This window comes from Gossypium raimondii, chromosome 10 (assembly GCF_025698545.1).
Source record: "Gossypium raimondii isolate GPD5lz chromosome 10, ASM2569854v1, whole genome shotgun sequence".
Classification (NCBI taxonomy): domain Eukaryota; kingdom Viridiplantae; phylum Streptophyta; class Magnoliopsida; order Malvales; family Malvaceae; genus Gossypium; species Gossypium raimondii.
This window is the reverse complement of record NC_068574.1, coordinates 58571133-58597599: the sequence shown is the minus strand read 5'-3', so window position 1 is coordinate 58597599 and position 26467 is coordinate 58571133. Positions and strand designations below refer to the sequence as shown.

General features: G+C 31.5%; 2 protein-coding genes across 2 annotated transcripts in view; both read right to left on the bottom strand.

Annotated features, from left to right (window-relative positions):
• The window catches only part of LOC105776652 (probable LRR receptor-like serine/threonine-protein kinase At3g47570), a 53340-nt gene that overhangs the window by 14417 nt on the left and 12456 nt on the right, over nt 1-26467 (bottom strand). The window contains exon 2 of the mRNA XM_052622336.1: nt 1754-3043. Coding sequence (XP_052478296.1) covers nt 1754-3043 — 1290 coding nt within the window. The remainder of the gene's footprint in view (nt 1-1753; nt 3044-26467) is intronic.
• On the bottom strand, nt 14431-17973 carry LOC105776659 (probable U3 small nucleolar RNA-associated protein 11). The gene is made up of 9 exons (XM_012599463.2): nt 17780-17973; nt 17128-17272; nt 16921-17011; nt 16721-16812; nt 16522-16615; nt 16331-16410; nt 15612-15695; nt 15372-15471; nt 14431-14777 (listed from the first exon to the last, which is right to left on the bottom strand). The coding sequence occupies exons 2-9, from the start codon at nt 17181-17183 to the stop codon at nt 14685-14687; spliced, it is 690 nt and encodes a 229-aa protein (XP_012454917.1). The 5' UTR covers nt 17184-17272; nt 17780-17973; the 3' UTR covers nt 14431-14684.

The window sequence follows — 26467 nt, the reverse complement described above, 5'->3', positions numbered from 1 at the left end:
TTGTCGAAATATGATAAAGTTTGATTAGGAAAAGTACTGGAGAAACAGAAAAAAAAGTATAATCACGTTGACCGTGGGATCCCAACCCACGTCCGCATGTTAAAATCCATAAGCGCTCTACTGGCTGAGCTGACCATCATAGCTTTTTAGTTCAAATGAAGCCATAGTAGCTTTCTTCTCTTTAGATTATTGTAGACGATAGTATATTTCAAGAGAAAACTGGCATAACAAGACATTTGGAACGAGGGTTAATCATATATAAATTCTGAAAATCAGAAGCTAACTAGTCTGCTCTTGTCTGAAAATATGTCAACGCATCCCAACTTAGAAGATGGAAATTATTACTAGGAAATCTAGTTTTGTTGATGCTGAAAGACTGCGACAAATTCCTGTTGTTGGAAAGAAATTGCATTGTAATGTCTTAAAATATTGAGCAAATTAATTTCTATATATTAAATTAAAGGACGATAGGATAATCGAATAACTTCAACACATAAAAATCAGTTTTAACAATAAAATGAATAAATTTTTAATAAAAGACTAATTTGTTATAATATATAAAGATTAATTTACTCATTTTTGAGTAGAATAGACAAAATGCAAATTAAAAATTTCTTGAATGTATTCAATTCTAATATTTTAATATAGAAAAGATTATCAATTTCAGAAATATAAAGTTCCCATGAATAGCGATTGACTAACGTATTCAATACCATGACTGATACAATAAGATGCAAAGTGAAAATCAATCTAGTAGCTTATGATGCAAAGACAAAAACGAAGTATTATACAAATTACACTGAAAATTATTGGTAGAAAACAGGAAAAAGAACTCCATTTTTCTTCTATTTTCTTGGAGAACATCAAGCAAGTTGTCAGACTTGAGCCGCTTTGATGTTGATCCACACAACACCTTAGATGCCTGCAACTAAAGAAACAAGGATTTATTTAAGTACATAGTAGGAATGTGGTGGGCTTTGAGTGGAAAAGAGAGAAAAAAAAAAGAAAGTGTAATTGGTAAAAAAAATTGATAGAGATGTGTTTGTTAATTTAAAATTATTCACTTTTTAAATGTTTTGAACCGAACAGACCTATGAAAAAAATTATATACTTTCCATCTTTCCACTTTATCAAAAAAAGCTTAATTAATAAAACAAATGAGTATTTTATTAAGATAAGAAGCCATTATTACCTGCTGATTGAGTAGCATACAAAGTTCAAACACCACGACGTAACCGAGTTGGATGAAGAAGCTTGTCTCTAATCGAACAAAGCTTGGTAATAACATTACTCATGTCCATCCTCTCACTCGGTGATTCGGTAGAACAAGTAAGTCCTATTTCGAATATTGAATTCAAGCACTGAAGATGTATGTCATTTCCCAAGTTGTTTTCATTAAGAATGATGTCCGCCGCTGTTCCTCCTCTAACACTTTCTTGAAGAAGAATGGGATCTATAATTTCAACCACTCGATCGGGCAAAGCTGCTTTGACAAAGTTATGAAGACTTAAACCTTCTTTGAACCTTTCATTCGTTGGCCTTTTCCCTGTTAACATCTCTAACAAGAGGATGCCATAGCTATACACATCGCCATTGGTTGACAACTCGCTTCCCATGCCATATTCTATAATTAATTCGTCACAAAATACATATATAAATAATTGTAGTGGATAACCTCTAAATATACAACAAGACTGCTCTTAAATATTTTTTTTCTTTTAAATAATGAAAGAAATGAAAAAAGTGAACATACCAAGTGGAGCATAGCCGATTGTTCCTCTTACTCCAAGGGAGCTTGATTCATTAGTAGAATAGTTTGGCCATTCTCCAGAAAGGATTTTTGCTAAGCCGAAGTCACTTATATGACCAACCATTTCCCCATCGAGTAAAACATTGCTTGGCTTGAGGTCACAATGAATGATTGGCGTCTCACAACGATGGTGCAGATATTCAAGTGCATGAGCAACATCTATGGCCACATTAAGTCTTTGAAAGAAGTTTAGGTTTCTCATCGTCTCTGATTTATTCATGCCAACAGATGGATGTAGCCAATCCTCCAAGCTTCCATTTTCCATGAACTCATAAACCAAGGCTTTAAAATCATTGTCTTGATAATCGATACCTGAAATGGCTGTTAATACCTTGACAAGATTACGATGTCGAATGTTCTTCAAAGCCTCGCATTCAACCAAGAAACTCCTGGAAGCTCTATGATTCAGAAGATTAAACACCTTTACTGCAATAACTGCTCCATTCGCTTCAAGAATTCCCTTGTATACAGATCCGAAACTTCCCGAACCAACCAAATTCTGAGGGGAGAATCCGTTAGTAGCCCTTAGGATGCTGTGGTATGATAACTGTAAAAGAGAATTTTCTACATGAGTTGTCGTTGGCTTCTGCTCTTTTTTCTTTCTAAACCAGATGATGAGGAAAATAGAGAATACTAAAGTCACTCCTAAAATCACAACAATTATTGTGATCTTCAATTTAAGGGATGTGTTTGCTGATGTTTTGGAGTTACATCTTGACAAGTGTAACTCAGGGATGCCTCCACAAAGCTTACTATTTCCCTCAACAAATGTAGCACTTGCATTCTTAAATACTCCTTCACTTGGTATTAGTCCCTCCAAATCATTGAAAGAGAGATTTAGATACTTTAATGCCCCAAATCGCACAAGAAATTCCGGAATCCCACCGGAAAGATTATTGTCAGATAAGTCCAATGCCTCAAGACCTCTCAATGAACTCAAAGATGATGGAATGGGTCCTTCAAACAAATTTCCTTCCAAGAACAACTTCTCTAGACTTACACAACTACCTAGGTTTTTTGGAAGCAAACCAGATAATCTATTTTGAGAAACATCCAATTCACCTAGATTTTTTAGTTTTTCTACTTCAACAGAAAGTTCACCAGTCAAGTCGTTTGACGATAAATTTAGTACAATGGACAAGGATGGAAGTCCAAGTACTTCAGGGGGTATTGGTCCACTAAGATTGTTACTAGAAAGATCCATTTGAAGCAATTTTTTGCAATTACCTAGACCTGAAGGAATGCTGCCCTGAAGATTGTTAAAATTTAAACCAAGTTGGATTAACTCTGTCAAATTTCCAATAGAGTGGGGAATAGTCCTAGAGAGAAAATTCATATAAGCTAAAAATATTTTTAGCTTTTGAAGCCTCCCAATATTAAAGGGAATGGGACCTGATAATTGATTTTTGACTACCACAAGCAGCTCCAAATTGATGAGATTTTCAATCCCCTCCGGGATTCTTCCCGATATTTTGTTATCATATATTCCTAATTGTAAAAGAGTTTTAGAAAAATTACTAATGCATTCAGGAAATTCCCCGCCAAAATTATTACCACCTATATATAAAAATTCTAGACTGGTATTATTGACTAAACTGCAGAGAAAGTGCAAGTCACCCTCTCTCCCATGTCCCAAATAATTTTGGCCTAGTTCAAGGTCATACAGTTTATCTAGCTTTTCTAATGAAGGCACATTTCCGTTGAACCTGTTTCCAGTAAGTTCAAGTACATTAAGATATGTGGCATTGAATATTGAAACTGGAATTTGTCCCGAGATTTGGTTTTCCCCCACAGAAAAGTACTCAAGATGAGGCATATTGATTTCTAAATCAGAACGAAAAGTACCTTCAATCTTGTTTACACCAATATCAAAGCCTCTAATATTGGAGAGATTGAACATTGCGACAGGAACAATACCAGAAATCGCATTTCCGGATATGGAGAAAAGTGAAAGATTTCTCAGTTGTCCAAAAGCTTCAGGTATAGTACCACTCAATGCATTATTCTGCAAACCAAGTTTCACCAAGGATGACAAGTTCCCCAACGAAGGTGGGATACTCCCAATCAAACGATTGTGGAAAAAACCCAATACTTTCAGGTTTGACAAGAGACCCAGCAAAGATGGTATTTCTCCCGTTAGCTGGTTGTTTGTCATATCAACTATTATAAGCTTAGAGCAAGCAGATAAATTAGAAGGAATTTCACCGCTGATGGAGTTATTGGTGAGGTCTAATGCTTCCAGTCTTCTTAAACCACCGATTTCTTGAGGAATTTGGTTGTGGAAGCTGTTGCCTGCAAGATCCAACTCCCTGAGGAAGCTCAAGTTCCCAATGTAGGGTGACAATGATCCAGAGAGTTTGAGGATTCGAAGTTTCAGCTTGGTGACTCTTCGATGCTTGCGACCGCATGTAACACCGATCCATTGACAGAAGTGAATGGAGCTATTCCAGGACTCCATAATGTTGAGTTGATCACCAGTTATCTTGGCTTTGAACTGGAGTAAGGCTTGTCGATCAGTGTCATTTCCTCTAACTACAGGGCTTGCGGTTGCTAAACTAAGCAAGTTAAGACCCTGTAAGTTGAAGAATGAGAGAAGAGTCAAAAGGAAAAAAGAGCTAGACGCTTGAAAATGTTTTTTTGATGGCTCCATCAACATAAAACAAGTTGGAGATTGATAAGAAGGATTTGTAAATGAGAGTGCGTGGCTCATCATGAAGAACCAGAGTGCAATATATAGTTTTGGAATGATGATATTATCGTATTGTATATAGAGGTGATCATGGGTTGGGCGGCCCGGCCCGATCCGACCCGACGGCCCACTCGAAATATGAAAGGGTTCGGATAAAAATATAAGTCTAAAATATGAGTTTAGACAAAAAAAGAGCCCGTTTAGAAAATGGGTCGGGTGTCGGGCACCACTTTTTTGGCCCGACTCAAATATAATAAATATTTATTTTTTATTTTTTTAATTTTAAAATATTTTTAAAATAGTTTTTCATTTTTTCATTTTTAAAAAAAATTTTGGTGTTCATTAAAAAAAGGCAGGGCCAAGCCGGGTTCGGGCTTAGAATTTTTTCTCGGGTCGAGTCTGGACAAAATTTTAAGCTCATATTTCGGGCTGGACTCGAACCCGGGCTCAAGCTTAAGATGCGGGCCGAAAATTTTTTTAGGTCTAGTCTAAATCTGGGCCGGCCCGGCCCATGATCACCTCTAATTATATCTACTGTCATGTGGTTATTTTTTCTACGGGCTAGCTTTAGTTAAATGCGCCTACTTGGGGTTGGTTTTTATCGGATTCTATCTACCGTCAATTAGTTTAGACTTTACAAGTGATGCAGGTAGCATTTAATGGGCCACCGCTCCTTAACTTATAGCATATATTGACCTCATATATAATGAACTGATAAGGGGAGACTTCAAAGTAAGCGCTGGATAGTTTCGGTTGGTTCACAACTATGGAGCCCCAGAGTACAACATATAATTTTAGAATTATGATATTATCGTATTGTATCTACTGTCATGTGGCTATGATTTCCATGTGCCTGCTTTAGTTGAAGGCGTCTACTTGGGGTTGGTTGTTATGGTCAATATTTTTTTTTTGTCACAAGTGAGTCATATTACGAACGTATTTAAATATTTTTAGTGTTTTAATAATTATAAATAAAAATGTATAATTAATTAAAAGTTATATTATTTGATTTTTTAAAAAAGAATTATAACTATTTAAATAGTTATCATATTACGAACATATTTAAATATTTTTAGTGTTTTAATAACTATAAATAAAAATGTATAATTAATTAAAAGTTATATTATTTGATTTTTAAAAAGAATTATAACTATTTAAATAGTTATAATATTTAAATAATTATAATATTAAATGAATAATTATGTGTTTATTTTAAAGACATTATTATTTAGAAAGACACCTATTGATGAAAGATGTCTTTATGAAGAGACATGAAAATTTCTATAAATAAGAATGAGATTTCATTTGGAAAAACCAACAAATTTTAATATTTTTTCTTTCCTTCCTTCATTTTTTTAATATTATTAGATTATTTTATAAAATATTACTGCATCAATCCTTTATAGAAATTGAGTTTCTTGTCGCACATTGCTTAGTATGTAGTGGGCTATTCTCGTCAGTATAAAACGCAAATAGTCATTGGCTTCATTATATCCTCGAGGTTAATTTGCTTGGAAGTCATTTGTACACCAAAAATAAGTGGAGGAAAATATAACCTTAAAAATAGTGACTTGATACACGCCTTAAAGTCTTGTCCTATTTCATCATTTTCTGTTTGAATTCCGTTCGTGTGTTCGAGATTTTTTTATCAGAGATTCGTACTAACACATACTATGTTTTTTTTTCGACTGACATCAATCAACATCAAGATTGTGAACGTAATGGAAGCGTCGTAAATAGTCATATTGCCCCCAATAACGACTAAGCTGTGCAGTTTTATATTTGAGGGATAGATCCATTTACATGCATACCATTTTAGGTCCTTCAAAAATTACTTACATCCAGAACTTAGCAGGGGCGAATTTAAGGGAGTATTCTATTAAGTCCCCAATGATAAAATTATAAATCATATAAAAATATATAGTTAAATTACAAATTAATATATAGTTAAATTGTACTTTACCTCTTAAAATAAAAAAAAATCTATTAAGTCCCTTAAAAAATAATGTAATCATAAATTAATAGATGATAAAATTATATTATCATCTCTCAAAAATTTATAATTCAATTTCTCTCCCCTATTTTTTTTTTGAATTTAATCTTTAAAATAATATAAAAATATAAGAAAGGGTGTTTTTATACGGTTGTAAATAGATCCCTCTCTCCTTAAATCTATTTTAATTTTCGTAACAAGGGTTCTTTGGGGTGATTTTTGGATGAATCCCCCATAAAGAAAGTCATTGCCCCATTGAATAAGCTAGACGATATACATCAAACGTTAGAAATGGATTTATCCATAGGAAATTATGGTTATTCAATGCTGAACGTTTGTTAAGCAACTAATTGGTGCAATTTGCCACCACTTTCTACACTTCACATTAATTTCATGTAGAAAAAAAAAATGAAGGATACTTCTGAGTAGGGTCCCAATTGTGGAGCCACCATTCACTATTGTTCTTTAAATTTCCAACGTCTAAACAAAGTTAAGTTCCCTTTCATTTCTTTCTGAACAAAAATGGAAAATATAATTTTCTATTTCCAAAGTCATATATATGATAGCTGATGGATAACAAGATTTGTTGCTTCTTTCTAGTTCTTGGGTCAATGCCCTTGAAGAACTGCCATTTCTGGAGCAATGAGTAAAGCATAAGCTTATGAAATTTCGTTTCTCTGGGACTGGGCATCAAACATATAATTTTGTAGAAAAGTTAGTAATATATGATATTTGATTGTATGTATGTGTGTGTTTAGGGTGATTATTAGATACAAATTTATGTTCGAAATGAGTATGCTTAGGGTGTAAATGAGATATTTATGCTAGTAAGCTATTTGGGTTTGAGCTAAAAGAACACATGTTCGACACAATTATTATTGAGTCAAGACTTAAGCAACTTAGCTATTGGCTGACTTGATTTTTTGTCTTAATGTTTGAATATATAGTTTCAGAACTTAGAACAAGTCTAGTCAAACGAGTTTGAGTTTGTTATGGTTCAATCTTTATGTTTAATTTTAGAAATTAATTCTAATTTAGCTTGAGCTGAATTTTGAGTCAACCTCAAAGATGAATCTAAAGGGGGCTGGTAGGGGCTTTGACTCCTCTAAAATGGAAAATGGCTATTTAGGCCCTTTAAAAAAATTTTAAATTTTATATTAGTAAAAGTAAATTTGCACTTTGTCCCCTCTAAAATTATAAAAATTTTATTTAATCCTTTAAAAGTTATAAAGATATAGACTGTTAAAAATTAAAATTTCATTTCAACCCTTCTAAATTCTGTTTTTAGCTTCGCCCCTGGTCAAGCTTGAGGTAAGCTATTCCAGAACACTATATTAGTGCCACAGATGCAAAGTGTAACGCCCCAAAGTTTTTATTTGTAATTTGTGAAATTTTGTTATGTGATAAATACCTGCTTCAATGGTTAAGGGCCTTGCTTGTGTTAGAGTCTTTGGTTCAATTTTTTGTGGGGGCAAGTGGGGTTATTTTGTTTTTGTTAATGACTTTGTGGGATGTTCAGCTTGTGGAGTTTGGGTTGTAATTGAACACTAAATAAAAAAGGAAGAGAAAAGAATATAAAGATTAAGGGGTTAGTTGAGATAAGTTGTGGACGAGAAAATAACAACACTATCGATGCCACACGGTTGTATGATAGGCCGTGTACACATCATTCTGAACGATCGTAGGTCTTCTGTGGGATCAGTATGTGATCAAATAATCTATAAAACATAGAATAGGGTCATTTATTAGTATACTTCTATTATATGCATGTGTATTTATGATAACATATGATAACTTAATCTTGTAATAGGCTATCTGTTATGGCATGCGTTTATAAATGTAGCATGTATGATTTCTGTTATGATTATATCTACATTGGGGACGGGTTATATTATGTGAAGGAAGTGTTTTTGTGAGAGGCGATATCTTGCCTATTATACTGGTAGCACAACTACAAATATTCTAAAAAGTGTCTTAATGACACTAAGTGGTGTGTAGGGTAGGATGAGTGTTTCATACCCCATATGGTGTGTTGAGATGGTCGGAGATAGTGTATAGCGGATGGGGGTAGGAAAGCATGCATTATCTGTTCTACTCTAATATGATTTTGTTTCTCTAAAATGTAACACCTCTTACCCGAGACCGTTGTCGGAGTCGAGCACGAGACGTTACCTGACTTAACTTACTAGTTCGGAGTATAAAATTTGTTTTTAAAATTAATTTGCTCATGCTCAATCAATATGTCCCTAAAAAGAACCCTCGAGACCTGAAAACATACAACAGAAATGGTTCGGGTCCAAACTGGGAACATTAAAATTTTTTCAAATACTTAAACAAATCAAAATAATTTATTTCACTATACACAATAAAACTGTCCACCTGTTCGACCATCACTAATTTAATTATAACTCAAGTTACGAAACTCAAAATTTAGGTCCGTAAATTTTTCCTGATGCTAGACTCATATATCTTCTTATCATAAAATTTCCATAATTTTTGGGTTAGCCAAATAGTACAGTTTATTCGTTAAATTCTTCCCTATTTCACTATTTGATGGTTCTGCCCTCTGTTCATTAAAAATAAATTATCTCATTGTATAGGCTTCATATGGTACTTCTGCTTATTTCTACTGAAATAGACTCACTAAGGAATCTATACATATAAATTATAACTCATAATTATTTCTGTACAATTTTAATGAATTTCTAAATTCAGAAAAGGGACTTCAAGAACTATTCTAACCCTATCTTAATAAAATTCAAATATCTCATAATATAAAATTCTTTTTCCTACAATGTTTCATTCATATGAAAATAGACTCAATAAGATTTAATTCTATACCTCATCCACTCTCTAATTTCATTTATACTAATTTTGGTAATTTTTCAAAATCACATCAATGCTGCTGTCCAAATTAAAACTATTCCGTTGCAAATTTTTACTCTTTTATAATTTCTTTGTATTAACTATCATTTAGGCATACACAACATCAAAACATGTTTTTAAATAGTCATTTCAGTAGCTAACCACTATCGAATTTTTACAAGCCATTCATTATCCATATCATAAGGACAAACACACAAAACGACTAAGTCCTTATACATGCCATAACTTAAAACTTGTTGAATCACAAAAATACCAAAATGGTCTGTTGATAGTGTGAAACGATCTTTGACGTCCTTACAATTCCTGAATTGGCTTGGCGATACTCGATACAAACTACGATCAAATCTAGCAACTTAGTCCTCAACCTTTTTCTTTCCCTGGTCTAACTCTGGATTTTGTTTATCTTGATAATCGAGCTTGTAAGCTTGAAAAACCCTAGCCATGGTTTCCCCTTGTGAAATTCGGCCATAGCTTGAAGATGGACAAGAGTTTGGCTTGTTTTGTCTTTTTAATTCATTTTAATTACCAAATTACCAAAAAGTCATTCATTTAAAAATATCCTATTTCACTTATCCCATGTCCATTTTTGCCCAAAAATTTAACCAATGGTCTAATTGCCATTTAAGGACCTCCAACTTAAAATTTCATAACAATTGGACACCTCTAACATGTAGAACTCAACTTTTGCACTTTTACAATTTAATTCTTTTGGCTAAATTGAGTGGCCAAACGTCGAAATTTTTGAACGAAATTTTTACAAAATCATTCTGTGAAATTGTATACCATAAAAATATAAAAATAAATAAATTTTTTCCTCGTCGGATTTGTGGTCCCAAAACCACTGTTCCGACTAGGCCCTATTTCGGGATGTTACATAAAATCTGTCTTATATAAATTAATTGTTACGTTATTTGTTAACACTGAGTTTCAAAAAATCATATTCTGTTTGATGGATATTTTTAGGCAACCCTCAAGCTTAGGAGAGTCGGTGTGACGGGAGCTTGGTTATTAAAGTTTTGTGTTCATTTTAAGTACTTTTAATTTGAGATTTAAGTGTTTTGTAAAATTTGGACTATTTTGGGTTTTGGACTTTATTTTTTGTTTTCCGTATTATTTAAACGTTTTATCGACAATGATTGTTTTCTGCAAAAATAACAGGCTTCAAATAACAAACCGTGTTTTCAAAAATATTACAACTTTCTAAGTGTTTTCATTGCAAAATCATAAGTTTTAGAAAATATAAACAAACATTGTTTTCAATAAAATATTTAGATAAGATATATTTTCGAATAGTCCGAGATTTTAAGAGTTTGCGACGATTTTCAAGATACACGAAAACCAAATTTTCAATCATTATACGTAACAACTCCAGATTTGACTAAATCATCTAGGCCGGGTTCGGAGGTGTTACACAAAGAACTAGGCTCGACTTTCACCTTCACGAAAATTGTGGGGTGGCCAAGCCTATCGCCACCCATTCATTCTTCAAAGACAACAACTTCAAGCTCAAAGAGAAAGGGAAACGAGGCAAAACTTGTAAAGCATGTGGCAAAGATGTTCAAGGTTTCGTGTATAAATCCACGAAAACATATTTGCATCCTTGTTGTTTGATGCTCCTGATGCGTCATGAACTAACTAAAAATTTTACTAAGGCAATTGCACCTATCAATTAATAGTATAGTTACGGTAAGCAGATATATCGTTCTCACGAAAACTACAAGTACTAGTAATTACCGTCTTTCTATTATTTAATCAAATAATTCGAGTGATTGATTAAAAACTAAAAACAACTAATTTAATTACTAACGAACATGACAAAAAAAAATCTAATCAGGAAAATAAACAATTGACAACCAAGAAGCGAAACAAAACATCGGAAAGAATCTACCTAGATTTCATTTGTTACTATTAATCTAAATTATGCAATATCATTATTTAGTAACTTAATCCGTTGAAATCCCTAAATTATGCAAATATTTCTTTCAAGCATAAAAGTAATTGACTTTAAGTTGATTAATTGAATTTTTTTCTAATTAAAACCCTATTATGGCATTAACTCTTGTTATGAATTCTCCTATTAGATTTTACTCTAATTCAAGAGATTTATATTGTCTTATTTCTAGGATTGCATGTAATTTCACTCAATTACGTAAGATCTACTTCTAAACAGGTTTATTCAACTTCCGATTTAAGCACATCAAACATGGATTAATAGTTTAGAAATATTAAACTAAGAATTAAGCACACATAATTGAGAATAAGAAACTAAGTATTTATTTTAAAAATAAAAATCAAACGACATGATCTATTATAGGGTTTATGTCCCTAAGTATTTAAAAATTAGTTCATGCTTAAAAAAAAATCCAAAATACAATATGTCCTAAATAAATAAAGAAACTCATGATGATTTCCTTAAAAATCAATTGAGAATCTTCAATCTTGACAAATGGGTTAGTGATTATCAAAGAAGAAAATAGGGAAAGGAAAATGAAGGGTCATTGATGTAGTATGCTTTGGATCTCATAGTCCAAGTTGTTTTAGGGGGTGTTGTTTCTTCATTGCTTGATTGTTTGACTATTCTCTCTACTGCAAATAATTGGATACTGGTCAGTGTTTGATATTTATTTTTGTGGTAAATTTTTATGGATTTCAAGTTGATTAGCATAAAGTTTAGGGTTCATTCCTGTATTTGTAAACCTTTTCTCCCTTCTCCATTATAATATAATTGTTGACTTGTATACAATAATTATTTTAATGTCAAAACAAGCGATGAGTGAAATAATAAGAGCTTAAATGTAATTTCTAAACTCCTTAGTGTTTATATTATTGTAGATCAATAGTATATTTCAAGAGAAAACAAACATATCAAAACACTTGGAATGAGGCTTAGTCATGTATAAATTCATAAAGTCAAAAGCCAACTATTTTATTCTTGTTTGAAAAGCTATTGATGTCAACATATCCTAATATAAAACATTGAAATTATTCAATCATCAGTACAGTAGAACAGAATCCATTGGCGAGTAGAACAATATATTTTAGGTTCCAGTTAATCTGACGGTTTCAGAGATCAAAGAAGAAATCTTTTTAAAATTTGGCTTGCAAATTCATGTTGTTCAAGAGAAAAAGAAGGAGACATTTCAATTGGTATAAGTGGTGCAAACAGAGAGAGACATACAACAATGATTTTAACAGTCTAATGACTTTAATAAAAAATTTTGAATAGTTTAGTTACATCTTGTAACTTGCAATTGGACTCCTAATACAAGAGCTTCTATGATATTTTTACTGTCAAAAATTTGAAAAAAGAAAAAAAAGATTTCTTAGACTTGAATTTACGTAACAAGCATATTGTTCCCACCATGCAAATTAAGGAGTTCTTGAATGTACTCATGTCTAACTTTTTTAATAGAGAAAATATTAACTTTCAAGAATATAAAGTTCACATGAACAACCATTGACTAACATATTCAATAACATGACTGGTACAATAAGATGCAAATCCAAAATTTAAAAATAGTTTATCTTGCGAAGTGGCTATTCATGCGATAGAAAACTCAGTTCAAAAAGTTGCAAGTTCATTGGAAGCTTCAAGCTCATTCAAAACTGCGAGCTCAAACATTACCGCAAGCTCAAGTACAACTACGAGCTCATTGAAAGCTGCGAGCTCAACCCAAATTGCAAGTTCATCAAAGTGCGAACTTATAAAGGTTTTGGCGAACCCTCAAATGAAGTGAGAGCAAGGTTTGCATGTGCTGGAATGATGATTTTATTTAGCCTATTTGTTAAAGTTAACTTGCTAAAAACAAACAGAGTTAGCATTGAAATGATGATTTTAGGTACTGATTTCTTCCAGTCAGTTTGTGTATAAGTTTTATCTTTACTTTTTCAAGATGACTTGGTAGGATTAGTTGATTATTTGTAACCACTTCACCTATATATTGTAATTTTTGGAATGAAAATCAATAGGAAATATACAAGCAGTTTTATTTCATTGCTAAGTTTTTTTGTTCTGATCTCTCTCTCGATACAAAAACACCAACAGTCTGACTTGATCACAATATAGTGGCTTATGATGCAAAGGAAAAAATAAAATATTTTACAAATTACACTGAAAATTATTTGTAAAAAATAGGGAAAAAAAAAACCCCTCATATTTATTCTATTTTCTTGGAGAACATCAAGCACTTTGTCGGACTTAAGCCTTTCTGAAGTTCATCCGCACAACACTTAGATACCTGCAACTAAAGAAACAAGGTTTTGTTTAAGCACATCATATCATCAGAAAAGTAGTAGAAATGTGCACTTTGTTGGTCGGTTAGAATAAAAACCAATCGATATAACGGTTTCAAACAAAGGGATCAATTTCTAAGTGAACGATTGCAACTTGTAAAAAGGTAATAATCAGAACAAAAAATCTACAATTAAATCAATTTATAATTTTTTTATTTTATGAATTTTTATGTATTTATTTAATTATTTTTAAACTGATAATCTAAATAATCCGAGTAATTTGATCTTCTATCTATTTTTTATAACATTGTACAACCCACGCTAAACATTTTAACATATTTAATTTAAAACAATTATCAAATTATTAAAAGGATTGTAAAATTAAATAGCATGCTTTACTATATTCATTACATTATTTTACATATAAAAATTTAAGAATAAGACATATTTGAACCTACCAAAAATCAATTGCATACTTGATAAGTTATTTTTGAAAGCAATTAAACTTCGTTAAACAATCAAAAGTACATAGAAAAGGCCCATAAGCCCAAACATGTAAGATACGGGACCAAATAGGCCTAACCCAAGCCTATGAAAAGCAAACACTAAACTCCACCATACAACCAGCCCCCCATGCCTGAAGTCTGGGACGGAGGAAACTGGTCGTCAGGACCCAAGCAAGCAAGGCTAAGGTACCCAGGTTCCAGCAGGTTCGCCAGTGAAGTGGAACCAAGGTTTGCCGTCGACATAATGGAACTTGTCAGGGAAGACCAATCGACTGGGTTCACTTTATACTTAAGTTCGGATCTTTAAAACAAATTGCCAAAAGTATTTGGATACTTTATATTGTCAAATATTTAGGATTAAATTGAATTCAATAGAGTTCAGACATAATAATAAATAAATAAAACTCATTTAAGTAATAATAATTCTCATATCATATATAATTGGTCCCATGCCCCTGAAAATCATAACAATGCAAAACTTTCAATATTTATGGCTTAGATCTCTCTCACAACATGGGGAAAGCTGCAAAAGCCAAATTGCCTTCTTCACCAACACAACCATCTTTGTCACCTCTTTCTTTCTGATCTCCATTTATACACTGGCTTGGAGGTTGGACATACTAACTCGTCTTCACGGAGTTTCCGCTTCCGACCCTTTTTCTGTACCATGAAATCGATTCTAAAATTTAAATGCATTGTCCACATTATATTGAAATTGTCTTAAAACATTCGATTGATTGCACTTGATGTTCCTGGACTATAATCTAGACTTTAAATTGGTTCATAAGCTTTCGAAACGATTTAATTGAGTCATCAAAGCATCCATATCATATCAATCATGCCCTTCCATCAGTCTAACGTCAGCTTAGACATAACACAAGTTTAGATTTGACATAAATCATATTTAAAACACATGCTCGAATTTTAAATACATGTATACCTATCGTATGAACAGCATGAATCTAAAGTGAGTTCCATTTTTTCAACACTTGAAACCCAAACTATCTATCCAATAAGTAGATATGTATTTAAAATTTGTTTTTCGTGTTTTAAACATGCTCAACATCAAAATCAAAGCTAACATTTAATGCCTATGCTGATGGTTAGGTTGACAGAAGGACTTGATTAATACAATAATGATACCATAAGGGCTCAGTTACTATGTTTTGAAGTTTGGATTTGGATAATAGTTTAGACTCTGAACTATAGTTTGAGGACGTCTGATGCAATTAAACCCTAAAATATTATCCGTACCTGTAGTTCCTTCTTCAGTGACATTTCCATATATAGCTTCTCCAGCTGATTCACTCTACTATACCTGGCTTCTAATTCCCTGTAAGAAGCAGCTGTCTTCCTACATGTGAAAGGTCAAAAATGTGTAAAGATGGGAAATCATGGTCAAGATGAAGACTACTTATGGCAGTGAACATATTGTCAATGGCCATTCCAGTTATTTATCAAACACACCATGTAAAATATTGTCAATTAACTAACCTTTTAATATGATCAGGGATATCACCAGAAGGGGGAGTAACTCTGCTTTCTGAAGTTTGTGACTGTAATTCTCTAGCTTCTTCCCTGTAAAGAAGAATATATATGAATACATATTTCTTATATTTCAAAACAATATATAATATCAATAAGTATAAAATTTACTTTGATTCATCAAAAGGTCTCCTTTTTTTTCCAGTTTGTGAAGATAATGAGAACATATACCGCTAAACTGTTCTATATCTTAGGGCTCAAGAACTATATTTCAACTAATTTTACCGGTCCAACAACCATCCCAATGAAAGCAACCACGGATGCAAAATCAGAGTATTTGTTCTAATCAATGAAAACAAAAGCAAGCAATTTCAACTATATTTCTTTTTTGCTTTTCTCTTTTGGCCAATCATGGATGCATTTCTGACACTGTAGAAGTATCACAAATTAATATGATAAATGTTACTAAAACTTCCAAAGAGCTTAAAAAATCAAATGTCATGATGGATATTATTTAAAGGATGTGGTAGAACAATTAAAGATAAGTAGGTACTTTTCGGTTGAATTTCAAAGATGGCAAACTAAAGGTAAATCACTTTTTTACTTGAAAGGTTATCACCCTATACTAGTCTTGTACAACAACAGCTCACAATTTCTGTTTCTAGCTAACAACCAGAGACAATGAATTAAAAAAAAAAGGGTGATATACTGATATTAAGAAATCAAACCTATCCTCGGCATAGTAAATATGTCTGTTAGATCGATGATTATCAACAGAATGCAACACTGCAGTTAGCTTCTCAATTTTCTGCAGCAGAATAAAATAGTAGCGATGATTAGTTGCACATAGTTTTCATCACCATGACCATGTAGGAAATATCATATACCCCTTCATAAACCAAAAATCATTCATTGGTACCTTCCTTTCACTTTGCAATTTCTGTAGTATATATCCTATGTCTTGAGTCTTCATTAGCATGAGTTCTTCTTGAGTGTATTTGTTAGCCTGACTCCTATACAAATAAAGAATTCGGAAAATAAGAAAAGAAGACCAAATAAGCTTTCTAGATTTGCAAGCCTGAATAGAAAACAATATAAACAAGAAAGCTGTATTTTACTCAGGTTTATGAACTCCATCCACAGTTCTTGTTTTTATCATCTGAAAGTAAAATTCATCTGGGTTTCTAAATGCAGCTTTCTCCTTGAGTTTCTGTAGAGCAAATCAACAAAAAGAGCACAAAAAAAGTGGAAGAAATTAGTGAGCACATACTATAATATAAACAACAAGAAATTGAATGCACTAAACAAATAAACTTGCCCGTAACGTTTCTTCCTTCTTGTGGAATGCTTTTGCACGGACAACATAATCCTTGTGTTTCTCAAGAAGCCCAAATTTTTTCCTCGATGACCTAAAATATAACCAAGTATTGAACAACACGAAAGCAAATGCACAATAAAGGAAAAGCTATGTAGAATGCATAGCTATAATAAATGGGAAAAAAAAAGAGAGAGAGCTGAGACTCACGGTTGAGCTCGTTCCTTGTGAGCACGTTTGCTGATAGCATTCCTTAATGATGACATTTTTAAGGTAAGGTAAAGCAAGCAACCACCAGAACTTCACGGTTACAACCTAAGTTGCGGATGAAGCAACTTAAGAATATGGTGCAATGCTACAAAATCAAAATAGCCAGCAAAATAAATGGAAAAGACTGCAGTCTAAATTTAACCCTAAAACCCTAATTCCATCGAGAAACTAATAACAACCAAATTCATTAGTTCAAATTAAAAGCAGAAAAAAATCCAAAAAAAATTAATCAACTACAAATAAATAATAGTAACATAAACATGACAAAATTTGCTACCAGCCAGTGACGAAAGAGGGGTTTTTTTTTTTTTAAATTCTGTTTAAAGACCTAAGTTATTGATTACATTTATTCCCAGCACAATTAGACTTAAATTTTTTTAATTCCTTCTTTTCCTGTACAATGATTTTTTTTAAGGTAAAAAAAAAATCAATTTTAACACCAACAGCAGTGCATCAGGTTAAACAATCACAATTCAACTGAAAAAAAAAGGTAAATTTTGAAGCCTCATACGCCTACTGCCAAATACACAAAAAAACTCAAAATTTAAATACAGAGTAAACAATTAATCCAAATTTGAAGTCTTTAACCGACCTTTGAAAAAAAAATAGCGAGCCACTGATGAAAGGTGAAGCAAGCAATTGATGTAGACGATGAAGAAAGCAGCGTGAAGGGAAGCAATCGACGACGAGAATGGAAGCACCCGGTGGGAAGAGGGATGGGTTTGGGATTTTGGGTGGGAAAGAGTTAGGGTTTGGTATCTGCAAAAAGAGACGGCCTTGGGAGCAACCGATTGTTTTTAATTGGGCTTGGGTTGATTTATTAAAGAGTTAACTACATTCAAGGTCACTAAACTATTAGTAAGTTTACATTTTGGTCACTTAACTTTAAAAGGTTACAAAATTGTTATTGAACTATTGGAAAGTTTTCATTTAAGTCACAGAGCTAATTAAGTTTTTTTTCAAAAGTTCGTTTAGCAAGCTCCAGGTTGATTTGATGGTCAGTGTTGGTGATCAGAAAAGAAAGTTGTCCAGATTTTGGTTTGCAGATCCATGATGTTCATGAGAAAGGGAAGGAAAGAGACTTTTCGATTAGTATAGGTGGTGCGAACAAATAAGGCCGTATAACAGTGGTTTTAACAGTTCAATGACTTAAATGAAAAGTTTTGAATAGTTTAGGGATCATCTTATAATTTTTTAAAAGTTAGTGATCAAAATATAAATTTACTAATGAGGTTAGGTGTAGTTTATCTTTAATTAAATTGATTGGGTAATTGGGTTTGTGTTAAGTAAAAATAAATAAATCTTGGGCTAGTATTGATGGATTGTTGGTTGGGAAGTTGAATTTTGAGTTTAGGAATTAAAATTATATTATATATTATATTATAAATATATTTGAAATAAATTAAATTAATAATTGTGAGTCAATTAAGTTAGTTGGTTCGGCTTTGTATATTTTAATAATCGATAATCCATAGCTGAAGTTGATTAAATTTTTAAAAATATGATTATAATAAATTATTAATTTTTTAATAATCTTATTATAGGTTCTGATCATATCTGTTATTTTTAACACAATACGTAGAATTACTAATAACATAGAGGTGCTCATGCCCGGGTTGGGTTGAGTCGGGTTCGAGCCAGGTTTAAGCATGATATTAACCTACTTTATACTTGCCCAAGCTCGGCCTGACCTGAAATCTGGGCCTAAAAATTTTCCCAAACCCATTTATATTTGCAAAAGACTAACCCAAGCACATTTTAAGCTAATCCTGATTATTTTTTAATTTTTAAAAAATATTTATGTTATATTATTTTAATATTTAATAATTTTATATATTTTTTATTTATTGAAATTTTTTATATAGTCATCTTAATATTATTTTAATGTTTATATTAAAGTAATATTATATATTTAGTATATATTTATTTTTTTAACGTGTTCTAAATTACATAATATATAAAAATAATGTAATATAAAGTATTATAAACTTAAAATGGGTCGGGCCAAGACCGGGCTCAGGCCTTGAATGTATAAGCCCAATCCATATTTTAAACGGACTTAATTTTTTTGCCCAAAGCCTCTCAAATTTCGAATGAGTTTTCAGGCTTGTGCGGGTAGCTCGACCTATGAACATGTATACCATAGCCTCTTCCTAACCCATAAATAAGAAGATTATGCGCTTCAGCACACTCAAACCGACGTTTTCTAGCATTGGCAACAATACTCATAATAAATTATTTTTTGAATTTTTATAAGATTTTTAATATTTTGTGTTTTTAATTGCCAAAAAGTAAAAAAAAATCTAGAAAAAATATATATTTTAAAAATTTTCTAAATTTTATTTGTTAAAATTTTATTTTTATTGTTTCCTTTTTTAAAAATATTTATAATCTATATTATAGAATTCAACTAAGAGCAGCCTCCAAAAGAAAGTTTGACCAAAATATATTTATTTATTTTGAAAACTTGGGATGAAAGTTTATGATTATAGAATACAACGGGCTTTCAAAAACTATGCAATTCTAAAACGTTGAAAATTTTATTTAATATATGCATCGTTAGACATATTCAATTTTCATACATTTAATAATTTATTAGAATTTTTATCAGACGCGTATGTATCTAGCACACACTAAACAAAAATGTCATTTATTGTTAGATATATGTATTCACGGATGAAATTCGTCACTAAAACCTTGATACATCGACAATTTGTAATAATTTATACAGTCGAACAATTATCCGAACACATAATATGATCTTTGAGAAGTTGTTGTACTAGAACCACATTGTTCAATCTTTGCTCTTTAGAGAGAGATATAAGAACACAGAATATATGTTGTTCCTAAATCTTATGATATTTTGTTGTTGAATAAGCTAAAACCCATCCACTAAGCAAAGGTGGAGCTAGAGGGGTTGGTAGAGGCCCGACCCCTTTAAAATAAATATTTTTTCATTTAGATCTCTTTATAATTTATAGAATTTTAAATTAGTAATGATAAAATTGCACATTGACTCCTCAAAAATGATAAAAATTTGATTTAATTATTAAAAATTATAAAGATATAGTTTACTAAAATGGTGAAATTGCATTTTTTTCTATAAAAAATATACAATTTAATTCTAGGTCCTAAAAGTGATAAAAATTTGATTTAATCATTTAAAATTTATAAAGATATAATGTAACAACCCGTTTTTGAGTGGTGTCGGAAATAGTGGTTTTGGGATCATCAAATCCGACGGGTAAGTTCGTAAATATTATGTATAATATTTACAAGTAGAATATAGTTTTTAAAAGGTTTTTGATATGATAATATATGTTATATAAATGATTTATTAAGTTTAAGTGGTTTGACCCTAAGTTCAAGTGGTATTAGAAAATGAGGTATCAGGACCTCGTTTCTATAAACCGAGCCGTAAATATTTTTTGAAATATTTACGGAGTGTCATTAAGGTGGTTTTAAAGTTTTGTTGAAAAATTTTAACGTTTCGATAGTTAATTAATTAAAAAGAACTAAACTGTAAAATATGTAAAATTTAATCACTATTTGATTTGAGTGATTAAATGATTAATTAAATAAAGGAAAAGGGAACTAAATGGTAATTAAACCATGGTCAAAGTTTCCAAGCGGTGGTGTTATGATTGAATCCACTAGCTTTTGGATTAATTGTTATTTTAGTCCTAATTAGCTTGAGATTAAATTGTAAATAAGTTTATTTAGTTAGAATTTAATTAAATTGAAGGATCAATTGTGAAATTAAACCTTCCTTTGATGGTAATTGTGCCATATATTTATGTGATGGGTAAATATGGGCATAAATTTGGTGTTTTAAATTAATTATTAACCAAGGGTAATATGGTAATTTGATTAGTTAAATTAAATTAAATTAAATCATTAAAGCTTTCATCTTTATCTTCTTTTCTTTAACCGAATGCACAAACAAAAAAAGAAGCCATGGATGAAGCTTCATTCGACCACCTTTGTTTCTTTGATTAGGTATGAATTTTTAATCCGTTTTTAATAATACAAGGGTTTGTTGTGAAATTATTAAAAATGGGATGTGTTGAATGCCATGAATATTCGGATAGCATGGTTTTGCATTAAAAATGGTTAATTTGCATGTTTTAGGCTCCGAGACTAAATTGAATAAAAGTAAAATTTTAGGGGTAATTTTGTAAAAATTAAAAAGACCAAATTGCATAAATGAATTGTTTTATTGTCTAAATTAATAAATTGAATGAAATTATTAATTTAGATCAAGATCGGGTGGAAAATCAAGAAAAATAGAAAAATACCAAAATACCCCTAAATTTTGGTGTTTCTACAATTTAGCCAGGTAAGTTTGTATGGTTAAATTTAAAATTTGTATTAAGTAGTGATTGATATTATATGTATTCTATTGTTGGAAATGAATTATTGTTTGAATTATAATATTGAATTGGATATTCGGTTTGAATTGAACGCGAGATTTGATTACATTCATGTTTTGGTGTATGAATGGGGTTTGGAGTGGAAATGGTATTGGAGGGAGATATCGGCATATTACCCAAGTAAACCGGGGTTTAGCATTTGTTGCGAACTCTTGTGTTTTACTTTCTGTTTGGAGTGATTTTGGTGGATCAGCTCTTATGAGTTTCTGTTCAGCTCTAACGAGCTTCTGTTAAGCTCTCACGAGCTTCTGTTGGCGTGTTCTGGTGGACCAGCTCTATGAGCTTCTGTTGATAATATACTCTTATCCATAAGTCATTCTTCGAATGGAAAATCTCGATAAGGTAATATGTTTAATGAATTTTAAAAGATTTGTTATTTATTGAATATTGATCTGAACATAAATGAATTCAATAGTTGAGATTGTGGATGATGCTTAGGTTTATGCTAAGCTTATGGTTACATTATATCATGTTTAATATTAATGATATACAATGAAATGGTAAATGACAAAAATGGGAATATACTTATTTTTATGAAAAGCTGGTATGATTCAAAAGATGTATTTTCTTATAAAATGGTTTATCAGGTGATTGACTCCAGATGAGTTGTATACTTTTTTTTTTGAACTAAATTCGGATTGGGCAGATGAGTTGTATACTTAAATGCACTAACTTGTGTATTAATGATGGTGATCAGGCTTATGGCAAGCTTGAGATCATGATTGATGTTTATGCTTATGTTTGGTATTATACAAATGAAATGGGTAAGAAAAGGTAATGAAACAATAAGTTCATTATTGAAATGTGATATGTCGAAAAAGGGATTGATGAATTAAATGATGTACTTATATATAAGAAACTACGTATGTTATGGATGAACTTACCTATGATGTGAATAAATATACTAATCGGTGAGTTGATGTTGTTATTTAAGTTTATGCTTACTAAATGGAATGGAAAGTAAGTAAATGAAGTAATTCATAGTTCTATGAAAAGGTTAATGATGGTGTATAATGTTTATAAAATCCTATTAAGTTAGGAATGAAATATATATATGATGTTGATAGACTTACTCATTTATGTAGTTGACAAATCTTGAGGCATTGGTATAGGTTTATATTTAATCTATAAGGTTCATTGATGAAATGGAATGATATGATTAAAGTTTATACGAGCTTACTAAGCATTCATTGCTTACGTAGTCGTTCATCTTTACTTTTTAGATTATCGGAAGCTCGATCGGGTTGGAAGCTTATTGGAGCTATATCACACTATCCATCAGTTCTATCGGTACTTTTGGATGTTTTGATTTTGGTTATAACGGCATGTATAGTTTATTTTGGCTAAATGTTGGCTTATATGTGTTTTGTTGAGATTAGCCACTTATTTGGCTTGTGTTTTGGTATTTTAATATGTGCATAATTTGCCTTATAATGTTGATGTGTGGAATGATTTGTGGTTGAATGATGAAAGGTAAAATAGTAGTTGAATATGTATATGAGGTATGTTTTATAACTTAGTGAGATTTGGTACTATGCTATAGTAAGTGTATATGTATGTGATGCTATTAATTAAGTGGTACAATTGGTACTAAATGATAAGTTTTAATAAATGATTTACATGTTGTGTATTAATGCAATTAGACATAAAAGTTGGTTGATTACTTGGTTACATGGATTATATGGTTAAATATGTTTATATTTGTCATTTGAGGTGCCTAAGGGCATATTGGTTGTGTGTGAATATACTACATGTTTAAGGATTGATTTTACTTGTTTTGGATGTCATAATCTTGTTTATGTGCACAATGTTAACTGTAGGTACATACCTTGTTGAGTGAGAAAAATGGCTTGTAAAATAGCCTATTTTCGTCCACACGGGCAGAGACATGAGCGTGTTTCTCAACCGTGTGTGACACACGGCCAGGTGATACGGCTGTGTGTCCCCTGTAGCTTGTAAATGTTTGCAAATCAATATGTTCACACGGCCTAGCACGCGAGCGTGTGGCTTGGCCATGTGACCCAAGTCAGTATACTCACACGGACACGGGCACGGGCTAGTATATGGTTGTGTGTCCCTATTTCGAATGGCCACACGACCTAAGACACAGGCGTGTCTCATGGTCGTGTGAGTCACACGGCCTGACCACATGGCCGTATGACCCCTGCAGTGTTGAAAATGTTAAACGTTTCCAAAAAATTTTTCGAGTTTCCGATTTAGTCCCTATTTATTTCTAATGCGTAATTTGGGCCCCGAGGGCTATGTATGCTTTTGATTGGTTTTTGACATGAATGCTGTGTGAGATGAAATGTTTGCATTTTCTGTCTGTTTGATTTGTAAACTTCGGTAATGCTCCGTAACCCTATTCTGACGACGAATTCGGGTTAGGGGTGTTACATATAATCTATTAAAAATGTGAAATTACATTTTTACTATCGTAAAAATATACAATTTAATTTTCGTCCCCTCCCAAAAAAGTTTTCTTGCTTTGCCTTTGTCACTAAGAATGCTAGTATTTCACCATTGGTTAATGTCTTTAGGTCCCCACCTTGGGCATCTACTCAACTAGGGGGAATAATTGGTAAATATTCATGTTTTAGGTATTCAACTCAACCTAGCTCTAGTACACATGTTTCTGCTCCTTCAATTAACGTTATTTGTTGAGGTACGCATTCAAATCACCTTTCTTTTTTGGAGGAATAATTGATTTCTGTCGGGCATTGCTTAAGCTTTCTAGTCATTGTAATGATCCCGGATTCAGATATCCATAAATATCATGCCTTAAAAGTCTTGTTATTATGTTCTAAACATTCTATGAAAATTAGAGCCCTGCCTTTATTAATCTTCCGCAATTGTTTGTAAAGCAGCGCCTAGTTGTCTACATGTTTAAGGTCAAAGATTGAAGCTTGAGTTTGTTCAGATTTGAAATCAAAAGAAAAGAAAATATTTAAGCTTGAATGATCATGTCTTATTGACCTTGATACATGGTCAAGTTGTTTCACAAAAATTGACTTTCAGAAAATAGATTTTGGACTGTTGATATTTTTGCAGACACTCATTGAAATGGATTTAAGAGAAAAGGTAATTCTTAGAATTGATGGAGGCTTTAAAGCTGGAGGTGATGTTCTAATGGCTACAACAAAGGGGTGCTGATGAGTGGGGATTGACACAGCTTTTAGCAGCGGAAATTTCCATGAGTATAAGATAAATGACTATACCGACTATGATCCATCAGTATACGGTTATACAGACGAACCTTTTCCTGACAGTCACCTTTCGTCAGGGTAATACTTTTTCCCGTCGTACAGAGTTTAAGATTAAACGATTTTTAGGTATTTAGCTACATATGTTGGACCATTAGTAAATGCCAATTTTTTTTTCATGATACAGATGTAATAAATAATAACAAGACATATGCAATAAGTACGAAATTGAAATAAAAATTTAGTTTAAATTGTGAGTAAAAAGAATTAATTTAAATAGGTAAATATACCATATTAAAAAATTAAATGCACTTCTATTGTTCATTATGGTATTGCCATTTTTCTTGAATTAGTATCGAATTGACTTGTGATACCAACTCAATTAGTGACAGTATCAATATATACAAACAATGTAGGTGAACCAATTTGTGTAATAAAATCGAAATGCATAAAAATATTAAAATAAAACTTTAGTTGAAGAGGTAAAAATGATTTTATTGATGTTGGTGACTTGGGTTCAAATTTTAATATTTGCAATTTTTATCCTTTTATAAATAAGGAAAAGGAAAATATTCTTATAATAATACAACTTATTTAAAATATGTAAGGGTATTTTAGTAATTTTTTGATTAAATTGATGTAGAGTTGACTTGTAATATAAACTCAATCACACACTTAAATAATAGTTTATATATATATGTATATTATATTTATTAAAAGAAAACGTATGTTTTATTTTTTTCTACTAAAACCTTAAAAGGGTGTTTTGATGAAGAATTTTAAATAATATAAAAATATAAAACATTAAATATGAATATTGTTATATTTGTAAAAAAATATAAATAGTTTTAATAAAATAAAATATATATTGTAATTAAATAAAAATAATTTTTAAAGTTTAAGTTTTTATCTTATAGTAAGACCATGTATATTAAATAAAATAAAATTAGTAATAATTTTGAAAAGCCATCTATTTAGGTGGAATTGAGCTATTAAAATTTCATCTTGAAATTACTCAAAATATTGAAATTCTACAATATATTTACCCAAATTAGTTTTAGAATTCTGAAAACCTTCGTACAAATAAAATTCTTCCTACAAATTCCTCTTAAAATATACACACCTCCTTTTAATCCTTATTTTTAGAATTAAATTTTTCTTTCTAATTTTCATATATAAAATAATGCGAAAATTTGGAAGAAGGGTAAGCCAATAGTTAACTAGTCAATTCTTGAGAAAATTGGAAACAAAGAAAATTCTCATAACATAATATAATTTTGAACTTTCCTGGAAATGAAGGAGGTCAAACTCCAACAAATCAATTAATAAAATTAATCCTCAGGTTTACTTGTAAAGCCTTTTGGAAAATTGGAACAAGGGTACGCCAATAGTTAATTAGTAGAGGTTAGAGATTGTGTGATTTGAATTTTGTGATTTGTTGAAAAAATAAATACAGTGCTAAAATAAGAGAATTTGTGGGAGCGAAAGGCCGAGGGCCGTAGCCCACTACAGATTCCGTTAAGCATAAAATTGGACTGGGGTTGCAATCTGCCCTCTCAGTACAGACCATATAGCACAAGTTAAATCTGTATATAACTATTCTTTTTCTATTTGACTTTTATTAGAATAGGATTTTTTTTAACC

Bases quoted from the DNA above. Each gene is read 5' to 3' on its own strand.
- LOC105776659 (XM_012599463.2), bottom strand. From the start codon at position 17,183: ATGTCATCATTAAGGAATGCTATCAGCAAACGTGCTCACAAGGAACGA. The intron at 16,411-16,521 runs GTACCAATGAAT...ATTCTGCTGCAG, and splicing joins AATTGCAAAGTGAAAGGAAG to AAAATTGAGAAGCTAACTGC. The intron at 14,778-15,371 runs GTACGGATAATA...TTCATGGTACAG, and splicing joins CACTGAAGAAGGAACTACAG to AAAAAGGGTCGGAAGCGGAA.